At 42.2% G+C, this 19,948-nt stretch overlaps 1 protein-coding gene across 1 annotated transcript in view; it reads right to left on the bottom strand.

Annotated features, from left to right (window-relative positions):
• Positions 1-586: 586 nt before the first annotated feature.
• Positions 587-19,948, bottom strand: part of LOC134405049 (uncharacterized) — a 45,627-nt gene continuing 26,265 nt past the window's right edge. Inside the window, exons 2-6 of the mRNA XM_063136113.1 lie at positions 13,798-13,894; positions 8,943-9,095; positions 7,129-7,301; positions 5,541-5,706; positions 587-781 (exon numbers count right to left, since the gene is read on the bottom strand). Coding sequence (XP_062992183.1) covers positions 587-781; positions 5,541-5,706; positions 7,129-7,301; positions 8,943-9,095; positions 13,798-13,894 — 784 coding nt within the window. The remainder of the gene's footprint in view (positions 782-5,540; positions 5,707-7,128; positions 7,302-8,942; positions 9,096-13,797; positions 13,895-19,948) is intronic.

Genomic DNA, 19,948 nt, shown 5'->3' with positions numbered 1-19,948 from the left:
TTGACTATTTGTCAATGTTGTGTTTGACTGACACATGCCCTGCATTCTTTCTCCGCCCCAGTCCTCCCGCTGGTATCCCATCTGCAACTGTGAGTTCTGGCGGCTGGACTAGAGCGGCAGCTGTTGCTTGGTCACTCTTGCCAGGGGACTCTGTAGTCGCCAAAAATAATGAATTATGTCTGACGAAATCGTCAACGGTGTCCAACACATGACACAATAACCAACGGTTGTTCAAATAATTAACTCTGGACAGCCTTGGTTATTTGTATTGGTTATTTTGGCCGAATAACTAGCCGTGGTGTGAAAAAAGTCCCAACAGATGACACAATAACCAACCCTTGACTATTTAACCTACAGTTGATTATTGTGTCATCCAAACCCAGTCAATGTGTACATGCTCAAAGGCCAGTCACATTCTATGCACTTGAAAAGGTTTCCATCAAGCAATACAGCATGTTAGATTCTTTCCCACCAGATGCAAGGATGGCTGGGGACAGGTTATCCACCAAATGCTAACAATTTGATAAGTCCCAAGTAAGTGAGGTCTTGATGTCTTGGTATAGTACACAGAAATCTTCTGTAGTCTTTAGACTAAAGTCAGCTCTGCTGTTTTCAGTTCATTTTCAGTTAGAGGCCTGATGACATGGAAGAATTCCATAAAGTTTAGTATAATTCCTCTATCAAATGGATTGAAGAACTCCCCTTGATTGTTGAAGAGATAAGTGTATTTTGTGGGTTTGAGACACTCAGTGGTAGTTAAGTTGACTGCTGCCATATATACCTTTAAAGAGAAAAAATCCTTTGTTTAATTTCTCATATAATCTGTTCGCATTGCAATTATGATTACCATCAAAAGCCGCATTGTTACGAAAGCATCACTGGAGGTTTGTAACAGAGGCTGGACAGCCACCTCTCATGGATCATTTAATTGGTTTTCCTGCACATTGCAGAAGGGGCTAGATGACCCTTGTAGTCCTTTCCAACTCAACAATTCTATGATTCTAATTCATTATTATTAGAAACACATGATTTGCATATAACCTCTTCAACTCTACTTGAGGTCCTGGGATCAGCGGCAACAGAAGACTGAGGCCTAATCTACACCAAGCAGGATATTGCACTATGGAAGCGATATATAAAAGGCAGGAGCCACACCAAGCAGGATATAGCAGTATGAAAGCGGTATATGGTATGTGTCAATGGGCCTTAACAGTTGTCAGTGCACTTCAATACCACCATAAAGCAGTAGTGTGGCTCCTGCCTTTCATATATTGCTTTCATACTGCTTTCATAGTGCAATATCCTGCTTGGTGTAGATTAGGCCTGAGTGTTTCAGTGTACTGGATTAAGGATCACATCTGTAGAATTTAAGGTCACTCAAGATAGTTAATAGCAAAGAAGGATCAGTGACAGAAAGGTTATGTCTACGCCAAGGAACAATATGAACTCAGCTATTAATCAATGAATTGAGAAAGCTAGTGAAGGTAGATCCAGGACTGCACTAGAATAAGGAGCGTGGACTGGGCTGAGTGTACCAGATATGAGCAGTTCAGAGACAATTTGGCAAGTTTTGCAGAAGCAAGCTTGAGATAGTTGGGACACTAGCAAAAACAAACAAACAAACCTGACCACTGATCATCTATCAAGTGTAGACAAGCAATGGTTCAGGAAGGATGAAGAGAGTAGTCGAAGTTCTGGGTTCAGTCCATGAGGAACTATGCCTATAGGAATCTCACAAACAAGTGTTTCAATATTCTTTAGTTCTCTTTGTTTTGTGTTATGTATTGAACCACATGCCTTTGAAATCAATTTAGGGCCTATGCTTTACATTAAGGGTGTTGAACCACAGGCCCATGGGCAAAATTCAGCATGCTTGGAGTCCCAATCTGGCTCTCTGGAGTTCCCCAGAAGGCAATCCTCTTCTCCTGGTCTCACTCCCCTTCCACTTTGGTGGTTCCCCAGCATTTGCATGTTATTTTCCCCATGTGAAAAGCTGAACTGTCTCCCCTAAGGCTCGGTTAATGGCAATAAGAGCTTTAAGCTAAAACATGCCAGTATTATGGTAATACTGCTCCACATTATTTACCCTTGGCCATGCCCCCCACTGGAATGCAGCCCCTGAAAGCTTCTCTGAAGTTGAATTGGGCTCTCAGGCTCAAGGAGGTTCAATGCCCATGTTTTATATCAACCTCCCTTCCTGTGCATTCTAGTGCTCATGATTGTGGATGATCTCTTGGAAGCATGAATGCAAATTATTTGTAATTTTCCTATCAGTATGCCAGCATCTGGAAACTAGTGGTCTAGTGGACACGGAATAACAGGCTGAAGTTACAGGAAGCCAGATTCTGGCTGGACAACAGGCAAAACTTCCTGACTGTTAGAGCAGTACGACAATGGGACCAGTTACCTAGGGAGGTTGTGAGTTCTCCCGCACTAGAGGCATTCAAGAGGCAGCTGGACAACCATTTGTCAGGTATGCTTTTGGGTGGATTCCTGCATTGAGCAGGGGGTTGGACTCAATGGCCTTATAGGCCCCTTCCAACTCTACTATTCTATGATTCTATCCTATGGGGCAGCAGCATACAGACATCTAAGCTCCTAGTTCTGGACCCTGCAGTTCTACAATATGGGCTGAGAGCGGTAGGTTTGGGCAAAGATCCTAGCTTAGTAGTAGAATGTATCCTCTACCACTGAGCATACATTCTACAATATCTAAATATCCTGTCATCAGGTGATAGAAATCCTAACACTCCTTATCAATAATAATAAAAGAGGATGTGTGTCTGTCCATCTATCTGTCAGATCTGTCCATCCATCACCGCCATAGCTCCATGGCTGTGAAACTTGGCGTGCATACTAAAGGGAGCCTAGGGGCATGCACCTAGGGATTATTTTGTTTTTAAAGCACACTAATTAATTTTAATACATTTTAATGTGCTGGATATGTCCATGTGGTTGAAGACTGCAGTAACATCTTCAGCCACGAGGAGCAGACCTCCCAAATCAGCACAGATTTGCAGGCCATACAGTTTGAAGCTGGAAGAGCCTGCCCCCTCCAAACTGCTGTGGGGCAACCCTTTTCAGGGAACAGAGTGAAGAGACCGCTCTGTTAAGAGGCTAGAAGGATGCACCTGATGCCAGTCAGACAGGGCGGGTGCAATGTGTTCAGCTGTTTGACAGCTGCTGTATCTATGTAAGGGTTCTTCCCACCCAGAAAAACCAAGTCTGTTTACTAGTTTAAAATGATATATACACATCTTAATGCTTTCTATCATCAGTTGTACTATTTACGTCATGTTCAATATTACTTTGGATTCTAGCACCATGTTAATATCTGCTTATCAAGGCACAGGGACTTGGAATCTCTGATACCAGACTATAAAATACCATATATCCAGTGAGTTTGTCAAATTTCCATTGAAACTTACTCTTATGCAATTGGATTGTATTTCCCAGCAAGTCTGCTATTGTTTTATTTGCTGTATGACTCATATTAATGCAGACTGTGGGATTCAAATTCCCACTTGAAATCAGCCAGTTAAAAATAGTGCACTAAAATCTCGTTGACGAAACTATTTTTAACTTGTTGGATTTTCAGTAAAGAGACGCTAGAGGGCATTAACAGTTCTGTACAAATTCAGCTCCTGGTCCCAGTATAGCCTTTCTCACATCAGCATCCTGTGTTATTGACAAGAAGGGAGGGAGAAAATCACCATCTCCATGACAAAGCTAGTGAGGTTAATGAGCACTTCTGGCATTTCTATAATAAGTAAATAATAAGTGGAAGTTATTGTCTCAGGCAGTACGTAGAAACTCTAAAGAAACATAGATGTAATGCATATAATAGATGTAATGCATATATAAGAATCCAACCTGATATGTCCACTGGAGGGCAGAAAAGAGTACAACACTCCTTTCTGCTTAAATTTCTTTTTATTTTAAATTACTAAAGATGCAGTCCTATACGCACTTACCTGGGAGTAAGCTCCAGGGAACTCAAAGAGACTTACTTCTGAGTAGACAGGATTGTGCTGTCAACTGATGTGTTAAAAACAATAACCATTTAATAAGCAGTATTATATACACATTTGTGTAGTGTAATCTGATGCATACTTGCTCAGAAGTAAGTCCCACTGTGTAAATCCCATCCAGCAAGCAAAGAATGTTTTGCCTGATTACATTGACTAACTAGTGCTGGCATAGTGGAGTGGCCGCTCCAGGAATCCCCCTTTGCACGTGAAATTTAATAAATGTGGCCTGATTTTCAATCCATACTGTCGTCTCTTTATTGTCTCACCTCCTTCACTCACAATTTACTTACCAGAAAAAAATTGTCAAGAAATGCCAGAATAACTGCACGATACAATTTGATTGGTAGTGCTAGGATCTATCTGTCTGGAAGCACCAATGGTGCCGATAGGTTAGATTCTTGGGGTAATTCATAAATAGTTCGTAAATGAACACTAGCTTTTGAACTACCACAACCTTGAGGTTCTCAGTGTGAGATATGGGCACCCCTGAGTAGCTGCTTCCCACAATAACTACCCTAGACAGTATGCTATATGCATTGTGTACAGTAGAAGTGACTATGTTTCCTGCCATATTTGTATTAATTGGAAGTGCCAAAGGCCAACGAAATACCCTTCTTTTTCTACCCACCCCCGCAAAGTAGTTTTGGTTTTTTGTAGTCGTCCTTGTGAGGGCCTTAAAGCATACTTCACAGTGGTTTCTTTTGCTTTGCCTATATGCAGTCTGGGATAAGGGTAAGTGCTGTGTTACCACCTTGGCCAGAGGTAAACAACCTTTTTGGACCCATGGGCACATTTGACAATTTGAGAAACTGTCCTGGGTGCCACCACAAAATGGGAGCACTGCAGGTGAAAGCATCAGCCTGCAGCCCCCTGACCTCTCCATTTCCTAAGGGTGTCTCTGAGCCCCACATCTGGCCCAGAGGCATTCGTGGGAAATGAAAACGGCAGCAGTTGGAGGCCCTCACTTTGCTTTGAAACAATCCCAATGGCTGGTAAGAAAATTTGTTAATTAAAATAAGTGTGAGAGGTTAGGCCAAGGAAGCTGTCTGAGGGCACACTGGTGCCAACAGGTGCCACGTTGCCAACCCCTGACCTTGGCGGTCATTGCCTTTGCTTTTTCTCGGTTACGAGAACCCCATGCGAAATCTTCTTGGAAATTCTGCCCTTGGAACCTCAGGTGTTGCCAGATGGTTGTGTGCAGCGGCCACAGCCCTCAATACACAGAACTACATTTTCAGTCTGAACTGTCAAATATTTAGAAAGACATTTACAGCAGGACAGCATATGCACCTGACTAGCTGGCCACAGACTAGCAGCTGGTCTCTATATGATTTTGAAGGACCTACATGCACCCAATGATCTTTTGAATATATGCACCCAATGGTCTTTAGTATAGTAGCTGGTACTAAAAAACAATTTTGGTCTTAAGTACAGTTTGGCAATACTTGAGAAACCCTGATATAAAAAAGGCTAAACTCCCCACCCCCCCGCTTGCCCAAAGATACATACGCACATTGAAGACATCATTCCTGAAATCACTGCAATGACACAGAGAAAGAGAAATCCGATCCCAATGAAAATGCTATGCCCCATGACATTAAACCAATTCCAGCATAGATATATCCCAGCTACAGAGTTCAGGCACATAGTAGCGATGAATCCTACAAAATATGGCCTAGAATAAAACAAAACAGAAAAAAACCCAATGCTTCTGCAAGCTAACGAGTCTTATAAGCCTTTGCACCAGAGATGGGCAACTTGTGACTGTCCAGATGATTCGGCTCACGACTCCCATCAGCCATAACTAGTATAGCTGATGGTGAGGGATGATGGGAGTTTTAGGCCAAAACATCTGGAGGGCCACAAGATGCCCATCCTTGCTTTACAGAATTTAGTCAAGACTTGGTACAGCCTCTCATACATGCAAGGAATGTGATGAATTCACTCAGTTTCTATGTTAGTTTAGTCCCTTAGTTCCTGCTATATCACAATTTGGTTTTTTATTCATCAGAATCCCCCCCCCCCCGCACCTCACAATAAGCAAGCAGAGTATGCTCTAGGTTGGCCACTTACACATTGCCATAAAAGAGGAATTGCCTTACCTTCTCCACCGCTGAAAAGAGGACATGTTTGCATAGTGTGTGCATGTGCTAATTTATATGGAGACATGTAAATTTAGAAAGGATTGCTATAATTTAAATAGTAATTAAACATATCTCACCATAACAGGGAAGACTGTGACCAGGTGAGTTGAGTGCCTGTGCTCAGTCTGCCATCCAGATGCTAAATATTGATGGCAACTTCGAGAACCTTGTTTTCCCTTCTTAGAATTCTTTATCTGTAAACTGGGCCTGGACTGGACAAACCTTCAAATAGAAGACATGTTCAAAATAGAGAACTGTCCCTGGACAGTCCAAAGAGCGTCCATTCAAATAATATAGGACACATGGCCACCCTAGCAGTGTTCAGAGCCACCTTTCATCCATGGGCCCTTAAGAAGGGTGGGGTGTAGCACAGGTGGTACAGGATGGGAATTCCTATTCTCTGAGGAAATGTCATTTGCGTGACACAGGATGCACATACACTAAGAACTGAAGGCCAGCTCCCATGGCAAAGTATACAGATTGACAATATAGGCTATCAATAGACCCTTAGCCTGGTTTTATGCTATCTGTCATGGTTTCCTCATTGAATTCTTGGACCTCTAGTATGCTACTGACAATTTTCTCATCTACAGAAATACATGGGGGAGGGAACCATTACAGTTGTATCTGTAATGTTTAAAATTTAAATCCGTTTAAGTGCCAGAATTGGTATTTATGATAAAACTACAAACAAAATTCCAGTATCATAGAATCATAGAATAGTAGAGTTGGAAGGGGCCAATAAGGCCATCGAGTCCAACCCCATACAGTATTTAAGTATGTCATTCCATATCTGATATGTATGTGTTGAGCCACATGTTTATGGTGAGAGATATCAGCATTGCATTCTGATGATGTTGTTGCCATGCATGAAAAAGAACTCTAGTTACAAATGACTTCTAAAAAGACAAGCAAGGATTTTAGATATTGCAAAAAATAGCATCTTGTAGTACCTGTTCCTGTATCCCACGCTGTTGTAGATAAAAGGACAATAGTGATCAAAACCAGCCACACAGCGGTTGATGACATGACAATGCTTAGCTCGAAGAGGCTTCACAAGATGACACATATGACATAATCTGTTCAACAGGATTTTGCCCTCTTCCCAGTAATTAAGGTAATCCACCTGTGTTTTTTTAAAAAAAGATATACCCAGGATGGAATCTAAAATGCAAGGACAGAATCTAAGGACTACTTTTGGGAATGTGCTTTGGGTTACAGCATCATTTTGGACAGCCAGGCGATGTAGGTCCTGTTCTTGCTCTCAGTGTAATGTTTGAAGGGGAACTTGCACAAGTTCTATCCCTATCCAGGATAAATGTATCAGGAAGTTGTGCAAGCAAGTAGTGAGCGCTTTACTAGATTAACTCTTACATAGACTTACTGTGCACTTACCAGCACGTCTGAAAGATAATTAGTTGTGGAATGCACAGAAGTTTGCGTCACCAACTACACAACCAGTCTAGGCTGATAGAATCTCTTTACATGAAAGAAATAAAGCACGCTCATGACTGGCCACTTATGGAAGTTTGCGAGTCCTTTTGACAACAATGCAGGTCTCCTGCACATTCTCCTGGTTATTCCGTTCTAAAAAAACCCTTGGATATCCCGATTCTTCTGAAATATTGTGGGATTTCCTACTGTGTGCAGCCAAAGTTGTGATACAAAGTACTCACTAGAGGGCACTGTTCCATTGTGCTATGAGCACTGAGAGGAAGGGAAGTTTTCAATTATAGACCATGTGGTCTCCCCTCTCTGCCTGTGTAATGCAGCCCACTGCAATTGCACAAGGGAAGCGGGAAGCAAAGCCACAATAAGGCAATGCGATTTCTCATTAAACTAAAGAAGCCCAATAAAAATAGTAATAGATTGAATATATAACTAAAAGTTGGCAATTCATGGGGTGATGCTCAAGGTATGAATCATCTAGTAATGCACTTTCTGGAATAAGTTATTAGTTCATTCAGACCCTAAGGCTGAACTTGTAAGTTGTTGAATGGCAACCTCTCATCTCTCGTGACTGCAGCTGTACTACTGTGGTCAATTAACTGAATCAAAATGATGGAGTATTTACTATTTATTTACTCAAATTAAGAAAGCAATTTAGCAGTGGTCATCCAATACATGGCTTTGGGATCCAAACAAATTGCCTTCCAACCCCACTATGGCCAGCAAAGAAGGAGAGTTCATACATACCATGATCATCAAAATGATTTTTACCACTCATTTCTCTGTTTACAGTTTATCAAAATATGACTCCTTAGATGTGTGAAACACCAGATCGGAGTGATGCAATCCTATACATGTCTACTCAGAAGGAAGTCTTGCTGAGTTGGATTGCAGCCTCAGTTTCCAGGCACTTCTTCGCTAATTTAACTGTGATTTAACTGGATTTTCTTATCGTGCAAAGTTAGGCATGCATCAAAATGCCAATAAAAGAAGTGTGATTTCACTTCAGTGGCAGAATTGATTGGTACTGTGTGGCCTAATCTACACCAAGCAGGATATTTCACTATTAAAGTGGCATGAAAGCGATATATAAAACGCCACACCAAGCAGGATATAGTGGTATGAAAGTGGTATGAAAGCGGTAAATGGTATGTGCCAATGGGCCCTAACAGTTATCAGTGCACTTCAATACCACTATAAAGCAGTAGTGTGGCTCCTGCCTTTTATATACCGCTTTCATAGCACAATATCCTGCTTCATGTAGATTATGCCTCTGTGTGTGTGTGTTTGTGTGTTGTTAAATATATGAGGAATATACCTGTTTGATGGCCTTGTAATATTCATCAGTATCTTGAGGAAGGAAACCGGGATTCATCACAGAAGCTTTTAAGAAGAGCAACCACATCAGTGCATTGCCAAGCAGGAAGGTAGCATGAACATTCCACAAGGTGTTAAAAGATAACGGCATAATCTGTGAAATGAAAATAGATGTGTGCCTTTGAAACAGAAAACTATTATAAAAATGTGCAATCTAATACACTGGCATTCACTTTGAAACATCATCCCAATGATTGTACAAAACATTGGTTCTCGCGTTGGTTTCTGCCTAGGTGTACGATTTACATTTGATGGGCAAAACAACTAGGGACCAGACCACAATCGTGGATGTGAAGGGAGAGATAGAACTGAAGGAGCGGCTATTGAGACTTGACAAAAAGAGAGGCTGAAGAGGTGGAAAGTTATTTAGTAGAAGGTGAGTGTGAGGAGGCAAAAGGCTCCTATCGGCTTAGGCTTATGCAGAACAGACAACTCACATGACACCAGTGTCATCTCCAAGTTGTTGTGGACCATTGGGCAAAACACTCTCAATAGGCCCCCTCCCTCAGTGAATCTGCCTTCTCACAGCCTTTGTCAACAGCTGTTATTGCTTCTCGTCCTCTTCCTCACCATTGCTATCACTTGTTTGCTAGATTGGCAGAGAGTCAATGTGGCATCTGCTGCTGCTGCTTCTCATCACCACCATTTTCTGGGTCAGTGGTGAACAAACAGGTTGCAATGGTGAATCCAGAGGGCTCTTGTCTGTGGATCCCTGTAGGGAGTGTGGGCCTTCCACAGATGCCCAACCATGCTGGCCGTGCATGACGCTCTCTCACACAAGCACACATGTGCACACACAAACTAAGCTGTTCGCCACCAAGCTCCTTCTGGTGGATGAACTGGTTTAAATGTGTTAGAAAAGGCTACTGCAGAGCTAGGCTGGCTGGCTGACCTGGGGCTCTTTCCTTCTCAGCTCTCCTCTCCCTTGGCAGTGCTGGGGGTAGGGAGCAGCAGCAGCCTGGGCCTCAGGGTGTCTATTGAGGAAGCTGCTGCATGGATCACTCCTCATGTCCTCTCCACTGGTAGTATTTGCAGCAACAGGAGAGGGAATGACAATAGGGGCAGCTGTGGTAGTGGTTCACTTCTGCTGAACCAGCAGGTTTCTGAGAAATGAGCAGGTTCTGAGGAAGGAAGCAGCTTGCTTGTTTCCCACCAAGCCAGCTGCTCCTGGGGCCATAGAGAACAATGTAGCTTTATGGCCAAACATGTTCATATGAACATAAGAACATAAGAAAAGCCATGCTGGATCAGACTGAGAGTCCACTTAGTCCAGCACTGTGTTCACATAGTGGCCTCCCAGCTGTCGACCAGGGACCAAAAAAGAAGGAGAAGGTGCAACAGCACCCTCCCACCCATGTTCCCCAGCAACTGGTGCACACAGGCTTACTGCCTCGGATACTGGAGGTAGCACATAACCATCAGGGTTAGTAGCCATTGATAGCCTTCCCCTAACAAAGATGGTAGTGCTGGTTTTGTGGTTGGCTGTTGGGTCCAAAGAGTCCAGCAGCTGTCCAACTTTGCTTAGGACTGAAAGGTGGCAGATATAGTTCCCTTTCAAACTAAGGTTCAGTTTGGGATGCTAGCTCTTCAAATGACAAAGGTACAATTCATATGTTATTGAAGTGGATATGAGCTGCTTCCACAGAGCTGCTCCAGTAATGTTTCTCAGAGGGAATCACATGGGTTGGGAAACTTATATGGTTCCTTCTCCTATCATTGTTGCTAGTGGTTGCATAATTCATCCATCCCATTTATTTCCTTTCTACCGATATTACCAAAACAACATGGGATCCAGTTGCATGGGATCTCCTGCTGCTAAATTGACCCTTAGTCATCATGTCAAATTGGTAGTACCTTGTCATCAAGTAGTGTTAATCAGGTGATTATTTGGGGAAGAGAGTTGGAGACCTTTAAGAGTAAGGCAGGGTGGACAATTTGTGGTTCTTCAGATGTTTAGGCCTAAAACTCCCACCATCCTTCACCATTGGCTATGCTGGCTAGGGCTGATAGGCATTGTGGCCCTCCAGATGTTTTGGCCTTCGAGTTGCCAACCCCTGGAGCAGGGACTAGAAGCAGAATCAAGTCAGGAAGCCAGTACAGAGGCATTTAGGGGAGATTACTAGTATATTCCTACTTTCTGTGGAAAAAGGCAACTTCTCAATCTGGATGCAAAGGATTTTAAACATTTCATTTAATGAGAAATAGGATTATCATTATCATTATATAGATTTCAATGCCTTGATGATATAAAAACCTCAGTGTGGAAATCTATCCTATACTAAAGCAACTGTATTTGTCAATGTAATTAAATGCAAATATGTTCCCTTTTCTCTTTTCATGAAATATGATAAAGTAAAATGTTAATACAATACTTGAAGTAATATTCTAAAATCCTTTCCTAACTCCATGTTCTAAACTCTGTTTTCTGTTTCGTTTGTCAGTTTAGTTTGGTGTGGATAAAATGCCTCCATTTGTTCAGTGACCTTCCTGCCAGCCGACTAAAAATTATGTTCAGATTAAGGAATTAAAGATGCAATCCTGATCCAATGATGGCAATGACAGAAGTGCCTTTGACTTAAATGGAACCAAGGATTGAACAATGAAGCCAGGCCCCTTCCATAAAAAAGGCAACAGTAATGTTAAACGCAATAGTGTACTATATGCATATTGTATTGATTAAAGGCCAGAACACACAGAGGCTTCTACCATCCAAGGTCACTGAGAAACTGATATCCACCATGATGTGACCATGACTAAAATGAGCTTTTAAAAGATGTCTATCGCTTATTTAAATATAAACATGATATTGATGAAATGCAACAATCTGATGTCACACTAGATAATAAGCACCATTAACTTTCTAAGAGAGGTTACATTTCAGGGAATGAGTTGAGATAAAAGATTTCTTTTTGTATATTCCTTTCTTCTCTATAAACCAAAGGGAATTGCCTATAATCTGGGAAGTTGGCCAATTAACAGTTGACATATATTGGCCTGAAATAACCATTTTCTTCTTTATTATGCAGCATTGATGTGATGCACACAATAATTCAACTTTATTATCACACTCATAGCAACCATATCTCACTCTTAAGTGCTGTTACTTGGATGGTTCACAGAAATCAACGGGACTTGCTTCTTAGTGATAGGTTTAGGATCAGGGTGTAACATTATATCAATTTCTGCCTTTCTTTTCCAGAAATACTGCTATCATCATCATCATCATCATCATCATCATCATCATCATCATCATCTCTTTTCTTACTCGTGGTGGTTTTTCTAGACAGACATGATGGGCTTTGCCAAATCATGCTTTCTTTTACTGATTCAGAAATTTCCTGACTATTGAACATGTTTTAATTATGGCTGCTTTCTGAATGTTGGTGTGGATGTATTTTGGTAGGCATAGTTTCTGAAAGTTTTCTGTATAGTTTTTGATGTGGTGATATGACTAATGGAATAATTGTGACATTTTCCTGTTGTCATAGTTCTTTAACTTCCATAGCTAGTGGTATATATCATCATCATCATCATCATTGTAATGCGCTCTATGTGGGGCTGCCCTTAAAGCTGCTCCAGAAGCGGGAGCTAGTGCAGAATGCTGCAGCTTGGTTGTTGCCTGGAGCTGCCCCTTTCCAGCATGTAACTCCTCTGCTGAGGGAACTGCACTGGCTGCCTATTCGCTACCGGGCCAGGTTTAAGGTTCTTGTACTTGTGTACAAAGTCCTAAACAACTTGGGACCAGGATACCTGAGAGAGCGCCTTCTCCCCTACCAACCTGCCTGGTCACTGAGGTCGTCCGAGGGCATGCTCTTGGTGGTTCCACATAGACCCATCCTCCAATTGGAGTATACCAGGGGAAGAGCCTTCAGGGTGGTAGCCCCCCTCCTATGGAATTCCCTGCCTCTGGAGGTCAGGCAGGCACCAACTTTATATTCCTTTCGGCACCTCCTGAAAACGTCATGATTCCAGGAAGCCTTTCCTTAATGACCAGCCACGGTTCACTGTACATTTTGCTTCTTTTAAACACTATTTTAAAGTGTTTTATTCTGTTTTTATTTTATTTTATCTTGTACACCACTCCAAAATTTTGAATGGGGAGCAGTATAGAAATATTGTAAATCAATAAATAATAAATAAACAAATCATCTCTATACCCTGATTTTCAGAGTAAAATCCTTCACAAATTACAACTTAATTAAAAATACAAAATACATATCTCTTCTTCTGTGTCCATATTACTTTGCCACTCTGTACAATTCCCAGCATGCCCCTGCTAATATATTTCCCAGTCTGAAAGGAGGAGGTTAATGGCTATTCCAAAATGCATTTTGTTCAACGATGAGCCATAGGAAGCTACAAGAACACCATGAATCTGCGCAATTGCATTCTAGCTTCCTGAGAACAAATGTGCATGTACTGCATTTTTGTGGGATGGTGCCCTTATTCCAATCCAGTGAAAGAAATCCTTTGCTCAGTCATGAAACACCAAAAGCTAGGAAGACGCCATGCATCTTTAATGTATTGCATTCTAAGTTCCTGAGAGAAAATATGGTTGCACCACATTTTATGTAGAGAGGCTCTTATTTTGATTCAACAAAAGATGTATGTAAAAGTGATTGCAGTAGTCACATATTTTACTGCCTCCCTTGCAAGAAAAAGTCAATCTGTTAAATATATAGCACTGACATATTGGCATATGATTCAAGACTTTCATAGAAGATAACCATTTTGATTTGTTCTGGTACTCTGGACACGAAAGATTCACACTTTGAACCACATTGTGATGCCCTTACCCAAAAGACATAAGTTGGGTAACCCCAGAGAAGTGTACACGCATAAAAGAAAAGAATGGCTGTCTTCGATTCACCAGGAGGGTGAAACATCAGTGTTCTGAAAATGAAACAAGATAAGAAAACCATAATTGAAAATGGGCCGAAGTGTCTCAATCACACAGCCATACATATACATAAAATCTTACTCCAATAAACAAATCTTAGAACAATTTTACAACTAGCACGAGGCCCACTAAAAGTGAGTATGTATATGGAGACATACTCATAATCCAGAGATCTGTGTGTGCTAAAAATAAATAAAACATAATTAAAATACAATTTTGTGCCAGGCAATTCATATTCTTCACCCAGAAAAACTGATTTCTGCTCCTGTATGAGTTAGGCAAAAACATGTAATTTCTCTTGTTTTTGTATAATCTGTAATGTTGCTTTATTTTGACTTTGTGAGTCAAAAGGGCTGGGCACTAAAGAGTATTGAAGTCCTATCCTCAACCACTGGGATCCTTATTCAGATGTCCTTCTGGTTCCTGAGATTGCAGCACATGCCTTCTTGCATATCTTTATAGCTTTCAGGACTAGAAGCTTGCTTAACAAAAGCACAAAACAACAAATGCTCCTAATAGCTGGAAGCAGTGGTGCATCTAGGACTGGACTTCCAGGCACCACAGTTTAGGGCAGCTGATACAGAAGCAAACACTTTTTTTATTCTTGACACTTTTTTATTCTTGTAGTCATGGGTGATACTATGATTTAAGTGAGCTTAAAATGCTAAGATGCACTTGCTCAGAGTATTTCTTTTATTAGGGCTGGCAAACATTTTAACATATGTGGAATGTAGAAGCATTTGTAAAGCATGGAATGGTGGCTGGGCAGAGTGGGGGAAGAGAAATGTTAGCTGTGTGCTTTACAACAAAAATAATACACATGGCCATAAAAAGGAGAGGGAACCGTAAGACCATTAAGTCCAAGGTCTAAACTTACATAGCTGTATCACTGGATGGAAGCCAGGAAGGGTTCTCTCTCAATGCCAATGCTTTAAGGTGGATTGGCCTTTAAGGGTTGGACTCAATGGCCTTATAGGCCCCTTCCAACTCTACTGTTCTATGATTGTATGAAATCACAGCTGTGTGTGTATGTATGTATGTGTGGAGGGAAGGCGGATACTTTTTGTCCGGGCCATGGCAGGGGGAAAAGGGTTTAAGCTCTCCTTCTAAACCTCCTGCTGTCCTGATCCTACTCAGGATCCCTGTAGCTGCTAGTTACATTTAAGAAAAACAAACAAATCCCTGCAGATTAATTGCATTCACACAATTATTGTCCCATGTAGTTTGGCACTCGGACTCCCCTCATTCTTTGAGCTTGGAGCAGCTCTGTGTTTAAATACATGACCTGCCACCTTCATGTCTTATCTAGCCCTATCTAGTTTGACGTGGAGGGAGTAAGCCTATGGCCCCGAGACAGCATCTGAGGGGACATAGGATAGTTTGGGTTCCCCTATCTGAGTCTGGAGACAACACTCTGGACACAGGGTGGGGTGGGGGTGGGAATCGGAGAACTGAGCCACTTTCCCCATCTCCCTTGTAGCCAGCGTGGAAAGAACCATGCTGGCTGGTTTCCGAGGCCAGGAAGTCAACCTCAGAGAGGGGGGGAAGGGGCATTTCAGTGGGCAGGGAGGGGAGGAGACCGGAGAAGCCAGGATCCAAGCTACCCTGAGCCTCTGCCAGTCTCCTTCTCTCCCCCTCACTAGATAGGCAAAAAAAAAAAAAAGCCCATCTTGCGAAAAATGCAGGTGGGAGGACACTTACACTGGCCCTCATGGCCTGCATAGGATGCTTGTGAGCCCCCAAGTTTGGGGGCTTACAGTCATAAAGGGCGCAACCCATAGAATGGTGCCATAAGTTTTAAGTGTGCTGCTATTGAAGGCTTTGCAAAATGAATGGGGAATCTGGGAATATGACAGATCTCCTTCCCCCAAAGATTATTTTTTCCTGTGTGTATGTGTGTGAAGAATTTGCAAAATATTTACTTCAAATTAAATGTGAAGCTTATTGGTTAGGTCATGGGTATTTGCTGGTCTGAAAGGATATCCTAAAACTGTGTTGCTGGAATATTGGTGGTTGTGTGGTTGGTTCCATCTACATCTTTAGAGCTTAGGACCATTATCTAAACAAGAAAAAGGCCACTCAGCATATTATTTTCTTCACTCGCAGAAATTCTAACTCCATCAAAGCAGCACAATTAGGAATAATAAAAACAACACAGCAGTGGTAGATCTTGTGATTTGAACTACAGCCGTTTTCTATGTAATTATTTGTATTGTATTTTATGACTCAAAGCATCCGTTCTAAGACTCCTTTCCCCTCATTCCTTTGGAAGCCTCATGCAGTCTTGAAAAAAAGAAATGTTTATTTTATAATGTGAATTTCCAGGATGTGCCCAAATTCAAGGCCATTTTTGCCAGAGCTTCATTTTCTTTCTGTTGGTATTTGTAGTCAGGTGGCCACAGAGCACTTACCGGCTACTGACAAAAAAATTTATAGTGTGGTGCTAAACAACTGTGGTGAAATGCTATCTCCAACAATAAAGTTCAATTTAATAATTCAACAGAGGCAACAGCAGAGAAAAGCATAATGATGCCCATGGAAAGATATGGGATTTCCTTCAGCTTGAAAACAATTATCCCCACTAAAACCTTATAAAAGAAACACTAATCTAGCCTTTCCCAACCTGGTGCTCTTCAGATGTGTTGCACTCCAACTTTCATCATCCCCACCCATGGGAATGATGGGAGTTGTAGTCCAACACATCTGGAGGGCACTACATTGGGAAGGCTGCACATAAACCCACTTGTTGCCTGGCTTATGGTCTCACATAGAATCATTTGGGGTTCACAATGATACCTTCAAAGAGCAATTGTGAAATTTCAACAAAGCAAAACAAAACACCAGTGGCGTAGGGCTCAATTTTAAAATGGTGGCGTTCATCCTGACCTTCTCTGTAGTTATGCCTTCAAGGAGAGTCCCAAAATTCAGGCAGCTGTGAGCCATATCAACAAACCAGTTCTGGTAGTTTTATCTCCACCAGTAGCAGGTCTTTTGTAAAGCAAATGGGTCTAATTAAAATAGTTCAAAATAGTTTACATCACAACAGGGAGCAATATATTGTTGCTGGGAAAATTCATTTCTTCCCAGCAACTGGAAGGATCGCAGCTAAGCTCAGAGGGAATAGGGAATTATGAGGGGAAGGTGGTACTAATGACATCAGCATCCATGCTAATTACAAAGTGCCAGTGCTGCATCCTTGTGAGCCCCAAACCATTTAGAAATGTGGGAAACAGATGGGAGTTGAACAGCAAAACCTGTTAGGAAGTCCTCCTGTGCAAAGCCCCAAATGACCAGGAGCTAAAGAAGAGCACGGATAACATTTCTGTGTTGGAAGTCAGCTTTTATATTGTCACATGTGAGGACTGAGCATGTTGGGTAATCAGGTGTCTATTTTGACACATTCAGGGCACACATTAGCTGCGATTGGTACAGTTTCCCAATGTCTGTACACACAGCTAAATAGACATAAAAGTATGCAAGCAGCATACATGTGATTTCTTGACCCAAAAGTTATATCCATTAGGAAACTGTGGTATGTAAAGACACCCTTGAGGTCGATTCACATGACGGCTATTTTGGACATATTCCAAAATGGACTGATGTTTTTATGTGCTGAGTTATGTGAATAGACTTGCTAAAAATTTCTACTTTGGATGTATGGTTAACCATCATTTCTTTCCTTCTTAATTTCCATGTCGTTATGTCTAGACTAGGTCCACAACTTCGGATCCAAATTTGACCAAACGTTGTTCTTGGGACACTCCAAAAGCTTTGGAGACTCTTGGAAAGCATCTGTGGCTCGTTGCAAGGTCAGGGAGAGCTCTGGGCCTTCTCCTGAGGCTGAAGAAAGGTGAAGGCTCTCTCTGACCTCATGCTGGGCTTGTCTCCACAGATTAAAAGATTTACTTCCTAGTGGTGAGCTAGCAAGTGGATTTGGGACCTCCAGTTACTTGCAAAGTAAAGAAAAGAGGAGCTAATTACATCTTTCAGCACTTCACTCAATGGGCCATTCATGCCTCAAGCTCCATTCAGACATCCAAATGAATGATGACGCCTTGCATTTCTATTTAATAGTCCCTCGTATGATTTTGTATAGTTAATACTACTTGGTTTGCACAGCCATGTGATTTATGTGCACAGAAAACCTATTTCTCCTCTCTTATATATTGTCATCTGGACACAATGTATAAATTTAGATTCCTTTCGTCTTTCCCTTTAATCTTTTAATCTCTCCTCATAATCTCTTAATATTTCCCAGTGATTAATCTCCCTGTTACAGCAGACTCCTTTCTCCCCGCACTTGAGAAGGCAACTCTGCTCTGTTACTAATATATTGCTTGGTTTATGCTTGTAAGGCCATTATAATGAAATATAAGCACCATATTTTCCCTTTGAAAACAGAGAGATTTTCTTCTACTTTGCTTGTTCATATTCTCCGTGCTGTCACTCAGCCTCTTGTAGGATCTCTAGGACCATAAAAACACCCACCCACCCAACATAAGCTTTGTATCCCATCAAAGACACCCTCCCCCTCTCCCCACCAAAGCAAGTACTGAAAGCTGTAATGCTTTCATACTATTTGGCTGGAGCAGCTTTTGAGGCACTTTTTAATGGCCTTCACTGAGTTGATAGTTTTTGTGTGCAGAGAACAGTGATTACAAGTATAAAATGGACTGTAAATGGAAGGGCTATAATGCAAATACGATTGTAAAGCACTGTGGCTTGGGTGACATTTTAGCCCCTATTTTAAACCTCTTTTTTGGTATACATCTCCCTGCTTTGGGTTACCCTTGGTCCTGTTTTACCCTATTCTTTCCTGCACAATGGGTGTGAAACATTGTGATGATGGGCTTTTTCTGGCCATTGCAAGAGTTTAAACGAGAGGAGGAAAAGCGACATATATAAGCCCCATCCTGCCATGGGAAGAGCTGTTGCCCCTTATTCCCCTGCCCTTCTGCTTAGGGGTCACTGTAGATGATAGTAAGTTGTCCTTTAGGGGGCAGAAAAGACTTTTCAAACTGGGATTGATTGACCTGAATGTGCCCCACTTTTCATCTTCCCTCGGGTGTTTTTCTCTGGCAGTGGGGCTTTCTGATGGACTGGTCAGCTTGCATCTTGCCAGAAGTTGCTGGTGGGTCAGTGAATGGAGGAGATTCTGTAGTCTAGTGGCGCGATCGCTCCAGCGCAGGAGGAGGCTAGAGTGGCCCGGGGCGGGGGCTGGGAGACATGTTCCCAGAAGTTTGGGAACCTGTCTTCCAGCTCTCCCACCCCCCAGGGCCAATTTCGGCCTTCTCCAGGCGGGGGCTGGAGGATGTGTTTCCGGAAGTCCAGGAACGCATCTTTCAGCCCTTTTCCCCGGTAAATGGGGGCCAGTCCCGGTTGCCCCAGAGATCTCCATTTTTCCGGATGTCTCCGGGGTTTTCCAGGTCATCTGGTCACCCTAAGAATTTGAGAGAGGCTCCTGAGCTTTAGTTTAGGTGAGGAACAGGAGAGCGCCACAGGGACTCTTGTGTTTACTTGAGAGTGGGGAGGGAGGCAGGATAGCTCAGTAGTACTTAATTGATGCTGGGCAGGGCCTGCTGTTACCTCCCATAGAGGTAAAGCTCCTTCATCCTCCACCAGCTTAAGGTCATTTGTTTCCTCAGAATTCTGCCCTTTCTCCCTTGCTGGAACTGCCTTCCCAAATGCCTGTGTGATGCCACCTCCCTCCTTTCAAATTCCTCATCAAAACCCACCTTTCCTGTAAAACCTTTGGTACAACCTCCTAGTTGCGATGCCTTACTGTCAGCCTATAACTAAATCTAAGCATATGCAACTGAAACTATATATTGTTGCACTATTTACCACTGCCTCCCTCCACCCACCACTCTGTTTCTCCTGCATAAAATTTCAAATTGTAAGATTAATACTTGGGCCTATATCACCTTAGTCCAGTAGGGGGTTCACTGATTTGAAAGCACACATATATAATTCCCTCCAATACAAAGCCAATAGCACCCAACACCCAAGGGGAAGTGGAAAATGTTATTGAGATAATGATGCAATGA

The sequence above is a fragment of the Elgaria multicarinata genome, chromosome 10 (assembly GCF_023053635.1).
Source record: "Elgaria multicarinata webbii isolate HBS135686 ecotype San Diego chromosome 10, rElgMul1.1.pri, whole genome shotgun sequence".
NCBI classification, from domain to species: Eukaryota; Metazoa; Chordata; class Lepidosauria; order Squamata; family Anguidae; genus Elgaria; species Elgaria multicarinata.
This window is presented reverse-complemented; position numbering and strand designations above follow the sequence as displayed.